Source organism: Onychomys torridus, chromosome 14, assembly GCF_903995425.1.
Source record: "Onychomys torridus chromosome 14, mOncTor1.1, whole genome shotgun sequence".
Classification (NCBI taxonomy): domain Eukaryota; kingdom Metazoa; phylum Chordata; class Mammalia; order Rodentia; family Cricetidae; genus Onychomys; species Onychomys torridus.
This window is the reverse complement of record NC_050456.1, coordinates 45,130,655-45,148,225: the sequence shown is the minus strand read 5'-3', so window position 1 is coordinate 45,148,225 and position 17,571 is coordinate 45,130,655. Positions and strand designations below refer to the sequence as shown.

Here is a 17,571-nt window from a genome sequence, read left to right as displayed (position 1 = left end):
AAGTCCTATACTATGAAGTCCTCTTTGAGAAGTTCCTCAAAGAATCCAGGGACAGGAAGAGAAGCCTACCCATCCACCCACCGTCTGTCTGTCCGTCCCTCCCTCCCTTCTTCTTTCCCTCCCTCACTTCCACTTCCTCCCCTCCTTCTATATCTAAATTGAAATGTATCTACTCCCTTCCTCCACCAGCACATGTGTAAAGGGTGTGCTCCATCTCCCAAGGACCTTCCCCTGAGTCTCCTCAGGCAAGGAGGCAGGCAGGCTGCAACAGGCCCTTGGATTCCCAGTAGTAGACTGGAGCCAAGTCCCACACCTTTCCCTTCCAACTATGCCTCAGTACTGTGCCCTCAATCTGACCCAAAAGGGGGATCCCCCCCGAGTCCCCAGACATCCCCAGTATCTCTGTTGTCCTCAGGCCTCTTCTCACGGAGGCCATTAAGACCCACTCTTTCCCTCCACAAAAGATCCTCCCAAAGAGGAACCTCCTGGAGCCTTCTGGAACTCCTGTCGATGGTCCTGGAGGGAGCCCCAAGAACTGGACACACTCCCTCTAACTGTCCTTCTCTAGCAGGTAAGGGGAGAAGGCGGGAGAGATAAAGTGCAGGCTTGGAACAAACCCCAAGTCTGGCAGGTGGAGAGGTTGGAGACTCCCTGAAAATATTCTGGTTCCAAAAGGCTAATGTCACCCGTTCACCTATTGCCCTACACCCAAGAGCAGGAGCCCCACGGTAGGTACCATACCTACCCAGCAGCACAGGAAAAGGAGTTGGGGGAACACCAAAGGTAACTGGTCCGTGGGCCCCCGTGGGGGAAGAATTCATCCAGCCCCTTCACATACAGTTGGCAGTCCTTCCCAGGAGACAACAGTGCAGCCTCCATCCACCGGCCTTCTTGGCCTCCCATCCCAAACTCTCAAGATCAGGGCAGCCAAAGGACCTTTGACCTTCCCCAGAGCGATCCCAACTCCACTTTCAGAACCTCCCTAGAGAGGATGCCAGGAGGAAGCAACAGAGAACAGCCCTAACTTTTCCACTCAAACAGGGCGAGGAGCAGTGGGAACTTCCTCAGAGATCTCAAGCGAGGTCCACAAACCACTGGGCTGTGCTCACCCCACAGCTCGGCACACACCCCACACCATACTTACTTCCTAAGTGTTCCCAGAAGCCCTGCTTTTGCCAGTCTGTTCTTAAAGCTACACACACACCCCTCCAAGGGTCTCGGGAGGGAGGGCGCTGAGGAGGTGAGGCTTTTTGTAACCATCCCCAGTGTGTGTGTGTTGCTCATGGGCTCATTCCATCCATTCCACGCCTCCTAGAGATTCCCAGGGGGGCCCTGAGCCCCGAGACGCTCTCTGGGGAGTAACTGTGTTCAATGTGAGCAACGTGTTCTGGAGAGGTTGTGTGAACAGTGTGACCGGGGTTTCTGGGCCACCCAAACCCAGCCCAGCTGGCTCAAACTCATTTTCCCTGGAGAATCTATTTTCCCACCACCCAAGAGCAGCAGCAGCCCTTGGCTGGCTGGAGGGCAGCAAGACCACAGTTGCCAGGAAGAACAGGACTGTGGTCGCCATGGCAGTGGAGGACTCCCACCTGAATTCCAGAGGAAGCCTGTCTGGGCCTTCTGACTGAAGTCCAGAAAACTCAGCTTGGCCTTCCAAGAGAAGGAAAGCCCCTGGCATCTCGCTTCAGGGGGAGGGATTCTCCTACTTCCTACTGCCCCTGCCCCCCACAACCTAAGCCTGTGTTCAGCATGCTTCTGCTCAAACTGGGAGGTCCCTCCTGAGACCCTCTCCCTCTACATTAGCCCAGTCACTGCTTTCAGAATCTATCTGCTTCAACCATTTCTAATCCCCACCCCACCCCCCACCCGCGGCGTACACTCTATTGTTGGCCAAATACTGTCCTCCACCAAAGACATCTACACCCTAAGCCTTGGCACCTATAGCACCTTGTCTGGCAAAAGGTACTCCACAATGTGACCAAATAAAGAATTTTGAGGAAGTAAGATGATCTTGGATTATCTCAGTGGGCCCAGCACAATCACAAAAGGCACCCAGCAGAAGCCTGGGTCAGAAGTCTACAGGATGAGAGTGGGATAGTGAGAAACCGAGATGAAGAGGCCTTTGATCACAAGCCAAAGGGTACAGCAGCCTCTGGAACACAGCCCCATGGGCCCAGAGTAAAATCTGACCTCTCTAACTTGAAGACTGGGGAGTCGGGGGGGGGGGGGGGGGGGGTGGGGAGATGGCCCAGTGGTTAAGAACACTTGCTTATACAGAGGACCCAGGTTCAGTTCCCAGCACCCGTGTGGTGACCTCAGACATGCATTCACGCAAAACACTTATACACACATTAAAACGAAGTTTAATGCTTAAAAGTGTGTGTGTGTGTGTGTGTGTGTGTGTGTGTGTGTGTGTGTGTTTTACAGCAGAAGTAGGAAACTATTATGCTTCTTTCCACTTTAATGATTCCGGGTATCACTTGACCCATTGGCCCATGAAGTTGATACAAGCGTTTCTTCTGGACTAAGTCTGTAACAGGGCAAGACACCAGAAAGTGCTCCATAAATGCCCACCCGGAGAACTGCAAAATCATACCTAGAACATCTCTCACCACTCCCAGAGTCGAGAGAAAGCTGGTTGAGATCAAGACCTAAGCCAGTTCCTCCTGGAAGCACTCACATTAGTCACCGCCAACAAGAGTCCCATGAGCCAAGACGCGGCCAGCATCAGTGACTGAGCACTCACCCCAGCAGCCTCGTCATACTCCGCCTCGCAGGGGCTGCCCTGCCATGCCACGGACTCAGTGATCAGTCATAAGATGCCGGAGGAAAGACAGGAGAGCAGTCAAGTCTAGACACAGGACTGCAATGATAAGGCCTCCCTATAAATATTCCAAAAAAAAAAAAAGAAGCGACCTACCAAGAAGTTTCTCACACACACACACACACACACACACACACACACACACACACACAGAGGAGGGCGGTTACTTTTGCTCCCAGCTGGGGTTAGTCAGTACGGCTTCTGGCAACCTTGTCACCATGCAGAAAAAGATACAAAGTACCAAGAGAGGAAGCAGGCGAGGCCTTGGAAGCAGCCTTGCAAAGTCCCAGAAGGCCATGCTAGAGGCAACTGCAAACCTATTTAAAGTGCCCAGAAGCCACCATTTCTCCCATCTCTAGGTTTAAAATTTATTTTATTTTATTTTATTTGTATTTGATTTTATGTGCATGTGTGTTTTGCCCACATATATGTCTGTGCACCACTTGTGTAACTGGCACCCATGGAGTCCAGAAGAGGGCATGGGATCCCCTGGAACTAGATGGTTGTGAACCACATGTGGGTGCTGGGAACTGAACCCAAGTTAGTTACCTCTTAACCACTGAGCTTTCTCTCCAGTCCCTCATCTCTAGGTTTAAAGGGATCAAGGTGGGGCTGAGGATGTCGATGGTCGTTAAGTGGTAGAGTGTTTGCCTAACATGTACTAGGTCTGGGTTCAATCTAGCACTACACACACACACACACACACACACACACACACACACACACACACACCATATCCCCTGAAAAATTACCCGTGTTATTAGTCATCACACTCCCCTCAACCCTCCATTGGGGAGCTGCTTGTTTTGACACCTAGAAAAGGCGGATAGGGAGCTAACTGCAAAGGGAGAAAAGGAGCCACACTTTCAGAGCTATTTGTTACTGGAACAGCTTCAAAGACACAGGAGTACAGTGGGAATCGACTGGGGCCTGCAGAGTCCTCAGCAGCAAAGAAATGATGCCTACATGATAGAGGTTAAAATGCACTGAATTCACCCAATTCACTTAGGACAGGAAGTCTAGGTCCTCTACTTCCCCACAACTATATGTGGCCTTCAGCTTCATTGGTCCGTCAGCAAGAGTGGTTCCAATACTGTCAACCTCACCCCAAGACTGGAGCATACAAGCAGCCTGCACACATCAGGATACAGAAAGCCAACCAAGAACCAGAGAGAGAACACTCGCTCCCAGAGCACCAGGATGAAATGTTTTTCTGACTTCGACCTTATTTTTTACCCACCCATACCTCAAATTATGACTCAGCAGGTAAAGGCTTTGCCACCAAGCCAGGTGACAGTGAGTTCGATCCCTGGAACCCACATGGTGAAAGAGAGAACTAACTTCCTCAAGTTGTCCTCTGACCTCCACATGACGTAGTGGAGCATGCATGCACGTATGAGAGCACATGCATAAATTAAGAATAATAGAGATTCAAGTCAAACTCAGTGAACCAGATTGTCTTATCCCTCCCCACTAAACCAGTGTTTATCCATCTAGGGTCCCAACACAGCTCAGACCATGATCTCACAACCTCACTCTTAAGAGCAGTTCGGCTGATACTCAACACCAGCAAGCGTAGGTCAGGCAGAGGCCCACTGCTCTCGCTGAAGGACACATCCCTCATCATTCCATAGGGTGAGATAGCCGGGTTGTGGGGAACCACCAGCCCAAGCGGAATGACAGTCAAAGCATTGTGGGAGCAAAAGCACCAATAAGTGACCAACAATTCCATCCTTCACACCAGTCCTTGTGTTTGAAGTACAGCTCCAGATGGACTTCTGGGACGGGGGACCACAGCAAGGAAGAGAGCCAGTGTTCCTAAGACACAGGGAACAGCAAACAGAAAGAAGCACAAGAGTAGGAAAGAGCCCGGGGCTGTAATGGTTTGGATGAGATCGGCCCCCCAGAGCCTCAGACAGTTGAATGCTTGGTTCACAGTTAGTGGAACTGTTTAGGAAGGATTAGGAGGTGTGGTCTTTGTTGGAAGGGGTGTGTCACTGGGGATAGGCTTTGAGGTTTCAAAAACCCAAGCCCAGCTCCCCCTCTTCCCCCCAACCCCCTGCCTCCAACCTATAATTCAGATGTAAACTGAGAGCTTACATCTAGTGCCCTGCCTGCCTGCTTACTGCATTGTTCTCTGCCATATGGTCACCCTCTGAAACTGTAAGCAAGCCCCCAGTTAAACGCTTTCTATTATAAACTGCCTTGGGTATGGTCTCTTCACAGCAGCAGAACACAGTAACTGAGACACCAGCATCCCTCTGAAGGGGCCCTATCTCTGTCCCTAACACACTGGATGTACCTCCATGCCTACTCTCACTCAGAGATAACAGCAGCTGCCCTTCCTAAGGGGTGAACTTCAGAATTCACTCTCTCAAGCATTTATTCAGCACCTACTTTGCACAAAGACACTGTGGCAGCCGTAACAACGACTCACACACAGACCCAACTCACAAGAGCTTGTTCTATTAGGAGAAACAAGTGTGTCAATCAGATCAACAGGGGGTAAAGTGGCAGCCTAGGCCAGGGCACAGCTCAGTGGTGGAGTGCTGGCTAGCATGCTCCAGGTCTTGGGTTCAAGGCCTCAGACCATGAAGACAAAACAAAAATCCAGAGAGTGGAGTTATGAGACACTTGTGAGCTCAAAAGACCTCTAGTTTAGGAATTTAACACTTCAGAGCATGATGCTAGGCCCTGGAGACACAAAATGAATGAACACACTGCCCCTGTCTTTGAGGAACCTGAAATCTAGAAGGAAAAAAGGAATGTATACAATTGTTCTACATAACAATGCCTTGAGTGCTAGCCCAGAAATGAACAATGAATAATCAAAAGATGCTAACAGAAGTGCAGTCCCCGGGACCTGCAAACCTTCCAGGAGGAGGTGGTGTTTTGGCTGAGTGACAGATGATGAGTAAGCCAGATGAAGAAAGGATCTGAAGGGGTCAAGAAAGTCAGACTCCAAAGGCCCTGGGAACCTGTGCATCCTGGGGGCATTTGAACTGCTCTGTGGGAAAGGACAAGCAGGGCAGGTCTGGAAGATCAAATACCGGGACAGGTGGAAACAGGCTCCAGGAGATGAGGGGAGAGAATATATATGCCCTAAAAAAAAAAAAAAAAAAAACCACCACTTAGGATACTGACTGCGGCTGCAGGTATCCACAAGACCAAGAAGTGTTGGAAAAGAATGCAGAGGCCCAGGACCTGCTGACTTTCCACAGCAGATTTCTAGAAGGCATGGAAGGAGTGGGGGATGGTGCAGAGATCACTGGCTAAGACCTACTGCAACTCACAAGCAGAGGGAAGATGTGTGACCCAAGATCAAGGTGACATGAAGCAATGTGTAAAATTAGATGTTTCCAAAAGGCAGGAAGAAGGGCTGGGATGCAGCTCAGTGGGATGCAGCTCAGTGTCAAAGTGCTTGCCTGTCAGGAAAGTCTGGGTTTGATGGGTAGCACCACATAAAACCAGAGGTGGAGGCAAGAAGATTGGGAAGTTCAAAGCCATCCTTAGCTGTGTAGGGAGTTTGAGTCTAGTCTGGGCTATAAGAGACCTTGTCTCAAAGGAGGTGGGGTACAAAGGGACTGTGGGAGCTATCACCCAAACAGCCTGGTGCAATTCCTCATGACCTAGGGCTATTACCCAACAGAGACCAACCACAGTGATTCCAGGTTTTAGCTGGAGGGGAATCTCCCTCTGGGAATAGAGGCCCATAGCTCTCATCTGGACAGGGGAAGGGTCCATTTGAATCACTCCCCTGACACGCACCACCTTCCTTTCCCACACATGTCAGAACTGGGTGGGTGGGTGGGTGAGGCTTCCCCCAGGCTATCTCCCCCAGTCTTGATTCCTTCCCAATTCTAAGCATGAGACTCCAGGTACAGAAACAGACACACAAGAGCGCCTTCCAGGACAATGCAGTTAGTTAAACCATCAACTTTCACATCTCTGGCTTCTCCACAACCCACCCCCTTCCTCGGCCTGGCTTCCACCAGGGGCCTTAGGATCCTAGCCCAGGGTTAGGGGAAGTGGCTTTTCCAAGGCAGACCTCAGGGACTCAGGCGCAAGTGTAAACCCTCACAGGTGTCGAGATCTTCAGATCTGGGACCCCACACACTTTTCAGCCACCACAGTGCTAAGGCCCCTGAGGAACTCCTCCACTCACAGCACCTGCTCCCATCCCCCCTAGTCCCTCACATCCTGGCTAAGAGGCCTCAGCCAGAGGAAGGGGGCTAAGGAAACTCATCCAACCAGTTTCAGGTGGAGAGAGGAGCCTTCTCCCTCAGTTAAGAGCACACAAAGACCAGAACTTCGACAGTTCCCTCACCTGTGGCCAAACTCTGGCGGCTACACAGCACACAGGGCAGGGAGAGGCACAGCCCCGATGGCAGTCCACTCCGTGAAGAGGGAGGCCTTGATACCCAAGTGAAAGAAGCAGCAAAGTTCACGCAGGGATCTCTACCCTAGCTCCCCACACCTACAGACCAGAGCTATGCAAATGGTAGGTGCTGGCCCCATCCCGCCTGGCACCCATGAGGTTACCTAGGACCCACTGTTCACCTCCTCTACCAATGGTGCCACTTGATTTCACCCCAAACAAACCACCTCCCCGTGGATTCTGGGAAAAGGAAGCTTCAGGAAGAAGTGAGAGATTAACTATGCTTTTCCCACTGTACATGTACATGTATGGCTAGGAGAGCATTAGGATCACCCAACATCTTCTCTAGGCCCCTCAACTGTGAACGTTTAGAGGAGAGACCTCTGAAATCCCCAAGCAAAGCACTCCAAAAGCCACAGGATTGCCTGCCTGCCTGTTTCCCAGTCACATGACCAAACCTACTGGAAGCACCCAGGGCAAAGTAAGTAGAGGCCACTTATCTACACCTCAACCAGGTAGGGTCCTCCATTTCTGAACCTCCAGGGGAGACTCTGCCTTGTGCCCCAAAACCTGTGGCTGTTCACGTTCCCCAGAGGTTGCCAGGCAAGGCTTAGAGTCCCAGAGTCCCACCTGCACCCCACTCCTGCACCCCACTACCCCCTTGGCCTGGTCCCAGAGGGTACCTACCGCTTTCCTCAAAAGGGCTCCCATCCCAACACAAAGAGGAGCCCTGGGGAGGTGGCCAGGGGCTGGGGACCTGCATTCTCTCCGGGAGTTCGGCAGCCCAGCAGTTAACAGGCTCGGGCTGGGCCAGCAGCAAACTGCTACCAACAGCCTCGGGAATTAAAGTGCCCGCTGCCTCCTGTGGAACCTCTTCAATAAACGTCCTATTCAGAACCAGTTCCGCGTGTGGGTCATACTTGCTCACATTTCTCTCATTCCTGATTGCTGGGGGGTTGGGGGGGACCTCCATGGAAATGTAGCTTCCCACCACAACTCAGCAAGTTCCTGATGGGTGAGGACCCACGCCACAGCCCCAGGGGGTAAGCACCCTGCAGCTGAGGACCACAAATACCTCCCGAGACTAAGCACATAGGACACTAAATGCAGGAAGTCAAACACTGAAGCCTCAGACAAAGCCAGATCAGTCACCAACACAATACTCCATTTATGGGGCAGCTTCCCCCACTCAGCCCTGATAGCCCGAGGCTATTAACCCTTCCGTCCTCACAACAGCAAGCTGGAGGGTGGGACAGTAGACACCAGTATTACCCTTGCTTTGCGGGTCAGGACAGCGGAGGCACAAGCTGTTCCCAGATAGCAAAGGAAAACCTCAGGTAAACGTTTCAGGAGGTCGTACCAGGCACTGACTGCTCTGGTACATTCACTATGCAATTTCACAACACTCCCCCACTCAAGGCCACGCAGCTGGAGAAGTGGGAAGCCGGGGCTTTCTGGAATCCAGATCCCTGTGCAATTCATTCACAACCCCCCCCCCCCCCACACACACACACACAGAACCCAGGAACCTGAGAAAGAAAGGAATCCTGGTCGGCCATCCTTCAGGTCCCCACATAGGATACCTTTTTTTTTTGGGGGGGGACTCCTTTTAAAAGTTAACATTTTGCTAGGAAAAAGTACCCACACTTGACAACCTCCCAAAGAGGCCCAAACACAGTCACTTGAGAATTCATAACTCACCCATAGATGCTTCCAGAAAGAAATCACATGTGCAACCAGCAGAAGCAGACAGCTGAGGGCAAACACACATCTTTTGCCCACACGCTCTGTGGTAGGTGGTAGTCATCTGCACACAGCACTCGGCGAGGGACAAGCATCCCGGAAGTACTTTTGTGAGCGTCCTGCCACTATGCCCCACTTACAACCACAGGTGGCATGTCCTGGTGGCCCAAGCTTGTGCCCTTAGTGGTCTCCAGGCCTTGGCAACTGTGTAAGGAATCGCCAGAAGGTGGCTGATGTGGACGAGCCGTGTGGGCAATGTGGAGAGAGAGGGCATTTTGTGGGGTACTCTGATGAAAGGAGAGAGGTGTCCTCCTGGCAGAGGCACAGATAGAGGCTTGGGAATGAGGGATGGGGGTGTAGCTCACTGGCCTGCCGCCTGGCCGTACTCAGCCCAGCTGATGCTACAGAATCAAGGCTGAAATAACTTCCCAGTAGTAGAATGCTTGCCTGGCATGTGGGAGGCCCAGGAATCAGTACCCCCACCCACCCCCCCCCCCAGCAAAAGGTAGAGGATCACTCATGTCTGACCACAGTCTAAATCATATGCTAGGTGCTGAGGACAGAGCAACCAGTAACATGAGCAAGACACGGTTTCTTCTCAAAGAACTTAGTTGACAGTGGGGTAGACGGCCACACCAGCAAACAGTTAACATATTTCAGGATAGGGCTGAGTGCCAAGCAGGAGGAGAAAACAGGAAAAATAGTGTGACTGGAGGATGGGATCTGCATTAGGTAGAGGTGTCTGTTGAGACACACACAGTAAACAGCAGCCAGACAGGCAAAACCGTCTAGTAATTTCTTCTACCCCACCTCAACCGTCCACTGCCACTCGTGACAAGCCACATCTGATCATCACCAGTAAACACAGATTTATAAAATATCTCGCTTTGAATCACCCGTCTCTCCGCATCCCATGATGGAAAGGGGCTGGCAAGATGGCTCCATGAGAAAAGGCGTTTTCTGCTAAGCCTAAGGACCTGAGCTTATCTCTGGGACCCATATAGTTCCAGAAAAACCAACTCCTGGAAGTTATCTTTAGAATTCCACATGCAGGCCACAGCATGAGCATACCCCCCCCCAACACACACACACACACACACACACACACACACACACACACACACACACACAAATGTAAAAAATAACTAAAGCCAGCCTGGCCTACAGAATGAATTCCAGGCCAACCAGGTCTACAGCGAAACCCTGACTCGAAAAAAGAAAAGATCATAAGAAACTATGAACAACCCCTCTATGCCAATGAATAAAATAGTACAAACAATGCAAATTCTAGAACAACACAAACCACTGACTGGTCCAGGAGGAAACAAAATCTGACAAGACAGGTAGCAATTTTTCATTTTAAAAATTAAAATAAAGCCTGGTGGCTGTGGCTCTCGTCTGTAATCCCAACGCTCCGGAGGCAGAGGCAGGTGAGTTCAAGGCCAGCCTGGTCTATAAATTGAGTTCTAGGACAGCCAGGACTGTTACACAGAGAAACCCTGTCTCAAAAAACCAAAAACCAAAAACTAAAAAACTAAAAATTAAAAATTAAAATGAAAGCCCAGGACTAAAGGGCTTCAACGGTAAATTGTGGCAAACATTTAAAGAATCCATACCAATTATTCACAAACATCAAAAAACTAGGGAAGGGACCAACACTCCCCAAGTTATTCCAACTGTTTTACTGTGCTATCAAGACCAAACATAAACCGGGCGGTGGTGGCTCACGCCTTTAATCCCAGCACTTGGGAGGCAGAGCCAGGTGGATCTCTGTGAGTTCGAGGCCAGCCTGGGCTACCAAGTGAGCTCCAGGAAAAGGCACAAAGCTACACAGGGAAACCCCGTCTCAAAAAACCAAACGAAACAAACAAACAAACAAAAGACCAAACATAAATAAGAAAAGACCCAGATTGTAAAAGGTAAAATTATCTCTTTCTAGATGGCATGATACACAGAAAGTCCACTAAACTGGGCGGTGGTGGCGCACGCCTTTAATCCCAGCGCTTGAGAGGCAGGAGCAGGCAGATATCTGTGAGTTCGAGGCCAGCATGGTCTAAAGAGCAAGTTCCAGGACAGTCAGGGCTGTTACACAGAGAAATCCTGCACTGAAAAAAAGAAATTAAAGAACATCAAGTGAACAGACAGCCGTTCATATTCTATCCATATTGAGCACTTAACACTGTTTAAAAAGGCAATTCTCTTTTTTGGCGACTCCTGACAGATGCATCTGCAGACTTCGCTATCCTGATCTCTGCCCTGCTAAAAGCGCAGTCATCAAGACTGCGCCTGTGCTCATGTAAAAACACAGAAGCCAAAAGAACAGAGAAGAGAGGACAGAAATAACCCTTCATTTACAGTCAATGGGTTTTTAACAAGATAACTCAGTTTAGTCGGTGGGGTCTTGTTAGAGAAAGCTGCTCGCTGGGAAACAGAGGCAGGTAAATCCCCAGGAACTCGAGGGATGGCCGCTCAGTGTGCATGCACAGCAATGAACAAGGGACCCTTTCTTAAGCAAGGTCAAAGATAGGGAACCATGTCCAAGGTTGTTGTCTGACTTTTACACACACACACACACACACACACACACACACACACACACACACACACAGACACACATAGTTGTTTGTTTGTTTGTTTAAATTAAACACAGGGTCACCAACAATCCTAATCTTAGGAAAAGAAAATCATTAACATATGCCCACACCAAAATGTTTATCCATTACATGACCTAATGTTCACAGCAGCCTTATTCACTTTGAAAATGTGTTTACTTACTGGCAATGCTAGGGTCAAACCCAGGGGCCTTGTGCATCTAGCCAAGTACTTTACCACTGAGCTATGGCCCCAGGCAACAGCATTACTCAGAAAAAAGCTGAAGGCTGGGTGGTGGTGGTGCTGGTGGTGGTGGTGGTGGTGGTGGTGGTGGTGGTGGTGGTGGTGGTGCATGCCTTTAATCCCAGCACTTGGGAGGCAGAACCAGGCGGATCTCTGTGAGTTCGAGGCCAGCCTGAGCTACAGAGCGAGATCCAGGACAGCCAGGACTATTATATAGAGAAACCTTGTCTTGGAAAACCAGAAAAAAAAAAAAAAATGAAACAGAAATGAATAAATAAACATATATCCATACAATGCCAAGTTACCTAGCAATAAAAAATGAATTACTTTCTATAACATGGCACATGTTAGGAGACACAGATGAAGTGAAAACCTTAGGTCCAGCAAAGGAAGCCTGTCATAAAGACAGACAGTATATGACTCCATTTATACAACATGTCCAGAACAGGTAACTCTAGAAAAACAGGAGGTGTTTCAGTGGTTACCTGGAGGTAGAAGCTGGTGAAAATGGGAAATGGCTGCTAATGGGAACAGGTCTTAGGAGTAATAAAAACATCATAAAATTCCATAGTGATGGTTGGGCAACTCTGTGACTATACTAAAAACTAATGCACTATATACACTGTGTATGGGTGACTTTTAATATATATGAAATATATCTCAGTGAAACCCTAAATAACAAAGAAAAACATTAAAGATAAGCCAGTAGGGAAGGTATAGGCCATCCAATAAGCAATTCGGGGGAAATTGGCTAGTGTTGAAAAAAAATCATTTTACAAAGTTGACCATGGTTCCTTCCATACAAGGTTCTGGAAGCATTCTGTGACCATGACTGTGATCCAGAGTGAAGCTTGGGCATCAGTAGACATGCAAATGCTCTTTCCTGTACTGCCAGGACCAAAAGCCAGTGATCAGAAAATACATTCCAGGTACATTTAAAATGGCAGTATGGTGGGTAAAATCTGTAACGTTTTATTCCTATAAGAAATGGGAGAGGGGTTGGGGATTTAGCTCAGTGGTAGAGCGCTTGCCTAGCAAGCTCAAGGCCCTGGGGTTCAGTCCTCAGCTCTGAAAAAATAAAAATTAAAAAAAAAAAAGAAAGAAAAGAAATGGGAGAAATAAGTATGAAAAGTTAATATTCAGGATCATCAGGCACCGAGACCACACAGTTCCGCATCCTCAACAGAGCTCAGAACTCAAAAAAAGGAGGAAATTCCTGAGGGATAGTTGAGATGGCAGTTCCTCCCTGTCATTTTCTGGCCTCAGAAAATGCTAGTAGGTGCAGAAGATGCATGGGAAGCATTCTTGTCCTGACAGAGATAAGCACCAGCCCAGGATAGCTGGCAATGGAACTGAATTAGCAAGGACCCATCCCAAGTCTACTGTAACCCAAACCCGGGCTCCAGCCCCACAAAGACAGGACAGAGAACAGTCCAAAACACCACACCTGCAGTGTCAGAACACTGGGAGGGAGGAGAGGGCTAAGAGCACCCGCCTCTGGAGTCATTAGGAAGTTCAAATCCTGAGCTGGGGTGTGGCGAGACAGAGAGCTTTCACAGCAGGCAGAAACAGAAGACCCTGGGCTCATTTCCAATGCCACCAAAAAACACACACAAATTTTTTTTTTCTTTTAAAGGGTAAGGAAAGTTCAAATTTTGTCTTTTCTGAGTGTCAGCACAGAGGTCCTGGGCAATTCACCACACCTTGGGACTTGGGAGCTGTGAGATCACTTCCCAATTCTCAACATCTTTCAAGAGCCCAGCTGACCTGATTGGGAATCTTTTAAAAAACGATGTTTTACATTTCCTTGCCTCCCCAAAACACAGTAAAGGGTGCATAGCTTCGCCTTTTCTTCATGAGTCAAGGTCACAGCTGCTAGCCAAGCGTCCATCATCACGCCGATGATCCCCAGGCAGAAGGTGTGTTCAGCCATTGCCTGCAAACAAATGACCCTGGGTCCTTCCCCTAGGACTGGCTTTTCCGGGTGTTTCTGTTTGGGCCTGCTTTCACTGCCAAACTCACCGCTCCAGAGCTGCTTTCTCTTTCTCTTCTGGCTTCCTCAAAGCTCTCGCACTTACTGCTGCTACCTGTCCTGTCTGCAATGGGCTCAGACAGAAGACACAGGCTATGGGTAGATGTTAACCAGGCTGAGGAGGCTGGTGTGGATTTCATAGGCATCTCAATCCCTGGCTATATGCTTTTCCTGCCTATGTGCAGATAAGCAGGATGGTGGGGGAGGCTGCCAAGCAGCTGGGAGTGGTGTTATAAGATATTATGGGGCATATATTCAAAGCTATAAGCACACCCTGCTGTCCTCTTCTGACCCAATTTGCATGCCTACTCTGCAGAAGGCCTGGGAATATGGGTCCCAGTGACTCCAGGTTCTCTTTACACTTTGCAAGCTGCAAGAATACCAGGCTGCCTGCATCACTCACTCACTGCCTTGCCTGGGCGGGTTAAAATTAGAACCTGATGTCCTGATCACTTACTTTAAGGCAAGAATAGATCATTTGTAAACCAGGCGTGGTGGCTCACATCTGTAACCCCCAACACTGGGCAGATGGGGCATTGTCTGTTCAAGGCCAGGATGGAGATCAGAGAAACAGAAGCAAAAATGAACATGAAAACTCCATTCCTAAGATCTGTCACAGAGTAGCATAAAGCTCATCTGACAAGTATTTATTGTAGTCCTACCACACACAGGCACTGGGGATGTAGCAATGACCTACACAGAGACCGCAAGAACACTGGTTCCCTTTTCCTGCAATAAATATTTGTCATCTGTTGCTCAAGTCTGGTTTACACACACACACACACACACACACACACACACACACACACACACACACACACACGAGAGAGAGAGAGAGAGAGAGAGAGAGAGAGAGACAGACAGACAGACAGACAGACACAGAGACACAGAGAGAGAAGAGAGAGAGAAGTGTCTTCAAAGCATTAAGAGTAAAAGCTATGAGCTTTTTAAAAAAGGTTTGTTTATTTATTTATTTTAAAGATTTATTTTATTATGTATGCAGCATGTATGACTGCAGGCCAGAAGAGGGCACCAGATATCGTTACAGATGGTTGTGAGCCACCATGTGGTTGCTGGGAATTGAACTCAGGACCTCTGGAAGAGCAGTAAGAGCTCTTAACCGCTGAGCCATCTCTCCAGCCCCAGGTTTGTTTATTTTTATCTTATGTGTACAGATGTTCTGGTTGCACAGACATCTGTACGTCACATGTGAGCAGTGTTTGTGGAGACTAGAGGAGGGTGTCAGATCCCCTGCAACTGGAGTTATGTATCGTTGCTAGCCATCGAGTAGGGTCTCTCTGTAGTTTTGGTGCCTGTCATGGAACTCATTCTGTAGACCAGGCTGGCCTCAAACTCACAGAGATCCGCCTGCCTCTGCCTCCTGAGTGCTGGGATTAAAGGTGTGAGCCACCACTGCCCGGCCAGCCAGTGCTCTTAGCCACTGAGCCATCTCTCCAGCCCCTAGCTTTAAAAAAATAAAAGTAAAAGCCACCTTGACTACACAGAAACATCCTGTTTCAAAATTTTAAGAATGGTGAGAGAGATAGAGTTGTAATTCAGTCAGTAGAGTGTTTGCCTAGCATACATGAAGCCGAGTGTTCGATCCCTAGCATTGCATAAACCAGATGTGGTGTCAGGTGCCTGTAATTAAGGCACTCTGGAAGTGGAGAAAGGCCTGAAACTCAGTTATCCTCAGGCATATGTGGAGGTCCCATGTTAGCCTGAGATAAAAAGAACAAAATCAATTTTAAAGTATATGAATTTTTAGGCAGTCCTAAGTGCCTGCCAACTTCATCTTCAAAGACAGCAGAAGATCCCCTCTTGGGATCAGGAGCAAAACAAAATCAGATGTCTCGGTGGGTAAAGGCACTTACCACCAAACCTGACAATTTCAGTTCAATTTCTGGGTCCTACATGCAGAAGGAAAGAATTCCCACAAGCTCTCCTCTGAACACACACACACACACACACACACACACACCCCGAATACACAAAAGAAAGTGTGATTTTTGTTTTTTAAGTATTTTTCTTACATTCCTGTCTCCTATCTCAGCTGAGACTCCAGCAATCATCAGAGAAATTCCTAGGATTCTCACTATGTTTCTAAAAAAGGCTGCACGTACCCAGTACCTTCTAGAACCCCGTTCAGTCTCTATGCTCAGCTCTGGAGGCCGTTCAGCATGGAATAGGAGTTATCCTAGTCCTTGACATTAAATACAAGCATTCTCACCAAACGCTAGCCAAAACAGCTATGGAGGTATGGGTCTCCTTTTAATTTGCTTTCTCAGATGGCAACAGCTCACCCAGTGTGGGCGCTCCTCCACACACACCCCCCATCCCTCCACCCCAACCCCCGAGTGTGTGCGTTCTCCTCATGGTACTGGAAAAGATGACACTACCAAGCCAGGATTCCTCTCAGGTGGAGCCCCAGCCCCGGCCCGTCACGCCCTATAGATCACGCTTTCTACGATTGCCAGTTCTGTATGAGAACAAGGATGAGTGAAGGATGAGAGAAGGATGATTCCTGCTCCCAGAGAGCTTTTAAGTAAAACAAGCCAACAAGGCCAGGCATGGTGGCACACATCTCAGTGCCTGGGATACAAAAGCAAGTGGATCATTGCAAGTTTAAGAGGAAAATGATCTGGGGTTGGGGGGAGAGTTCTGGGTCAGCCAGACCCTGTTTCAAAGGGCGGAAAATAACCCAACAAATCAGATCCGGTTAGCAAGACATGCTGGTCCCCACACATCAGAGGAGGGGGTTAGTTAGCATCTCCAGCTAGCCTTCTACTAATCACTGGACTCAGCTTTCTTCCTTCTGACTTCCAGGTACCAAAGTCACAAACTTGCTCGGGGCTACATTAAGCCCTCTTTCTAACTTCCTCTGAAGCTTTATATCAACTGACAGTCTCCAAAAGTTCCTTCGTCACAGGGCGGGTCTGACTGCCCTCCCTGCCTGTGCATGCATGTGCCTGCATTGGCCTTGGAGGAGTGATCTGGCTAACAACCACTTCCCTAGGCCTGGCCCCTCCACAGCACTTCCTGCACAGGAGCAGGGCCCCCAGGAAACCACTGGCCACAGGCCTTGACAACAGCAATTTCCATTAAACCCCTCTGGAGGAGGATGGTGGTTCCAGAAGAGAGGGAAAGAGACTCATCACATGGGTTGGGCGGAGACAGTTTGGATTTGCACATGCCCAACCCTGAGCTCTCAGGGTGCCTGTAACTGTCTGTAGTCCGGCCAGTTGCAATTCTGAGAGTTGAGATTTTTTTAGAGCCCAGGAAAGAGAAGTCAGCCTAGATAACACCATAAGGCTCTACTAATTCTGGGCCAACAAAGTGGCTCAGTGGATAAAGGCATTTTCCACCAAGCTTGATGGACTAAATTTGATCCACATTTTTTTTTTTTCGAGACAGGGTTTCTCTGTAGCTTTGGAGGCTGTCCTGGAACTCACAGAGATCCACCTGCCTCTGCCTCCCGAGTGCTGGGATTACAGGCATGTGCCACCACCGCCCGGTGACCTCTACATTTTTAACTCATTCTGGTCCCTGGAGAACCCTTATCAAAGGTCTTTGCAGGGTGCTTCAGAACTCAGACTGTCTTGTCATCTCTGCACATTCGCCTTGAACAGCCTGCTCACGTTGTGTACCCCTCTCCATTCGCCCCTTGTGCTTGATACACCCCCACCCCCTACCCCGAGGATAACATATCCATGCCAAGAATGATGATGAAGAGGGATGGAAAGGCTTCAGGACTGTGAG

The 17,571-nt window shown here is 49.1% G+C and overlaps 1 protein-coding gene across 6 annotated transcripts in view; it reads right to left on the bottom strand.

The window, feature by feature from the left end:
- Plekhg3 (pleckstrin homology and RhoGEF domain containing G3) overlaps window positions 1-17,571 on the bottom strand; it is a 44,805-nt gene that overhangs the window by 23,736 nt on the left and 3,498 nt on the right. For 3 of the 6 annotated variants that reach the window (XM_036205936.1, XM_036205940.1, XM_036205942.1), the window contains exon 1: window positions 7,890-8,025. The exons of 1 other annotated variant lie outside the window; for it this stretch is intronic. In XM_036205936.1, coding sequence (XP_036061829.1) covers window positions 7,890-7,913 — 24 coding nt within the window. In that variant the 5' untranslated portion in view covers window positions 7,914-8,025. Of the gene's footprint in view, window positions 1-1,144; window positions 1,355-7,889; window positions 8,026-8,903; window positions 8,922-17,571 lie in introns of those variants that run through there. 2 more of the 6 variants (XM_036205939.1, XM_036205938.1) reach the window with 2 other exon arrangements.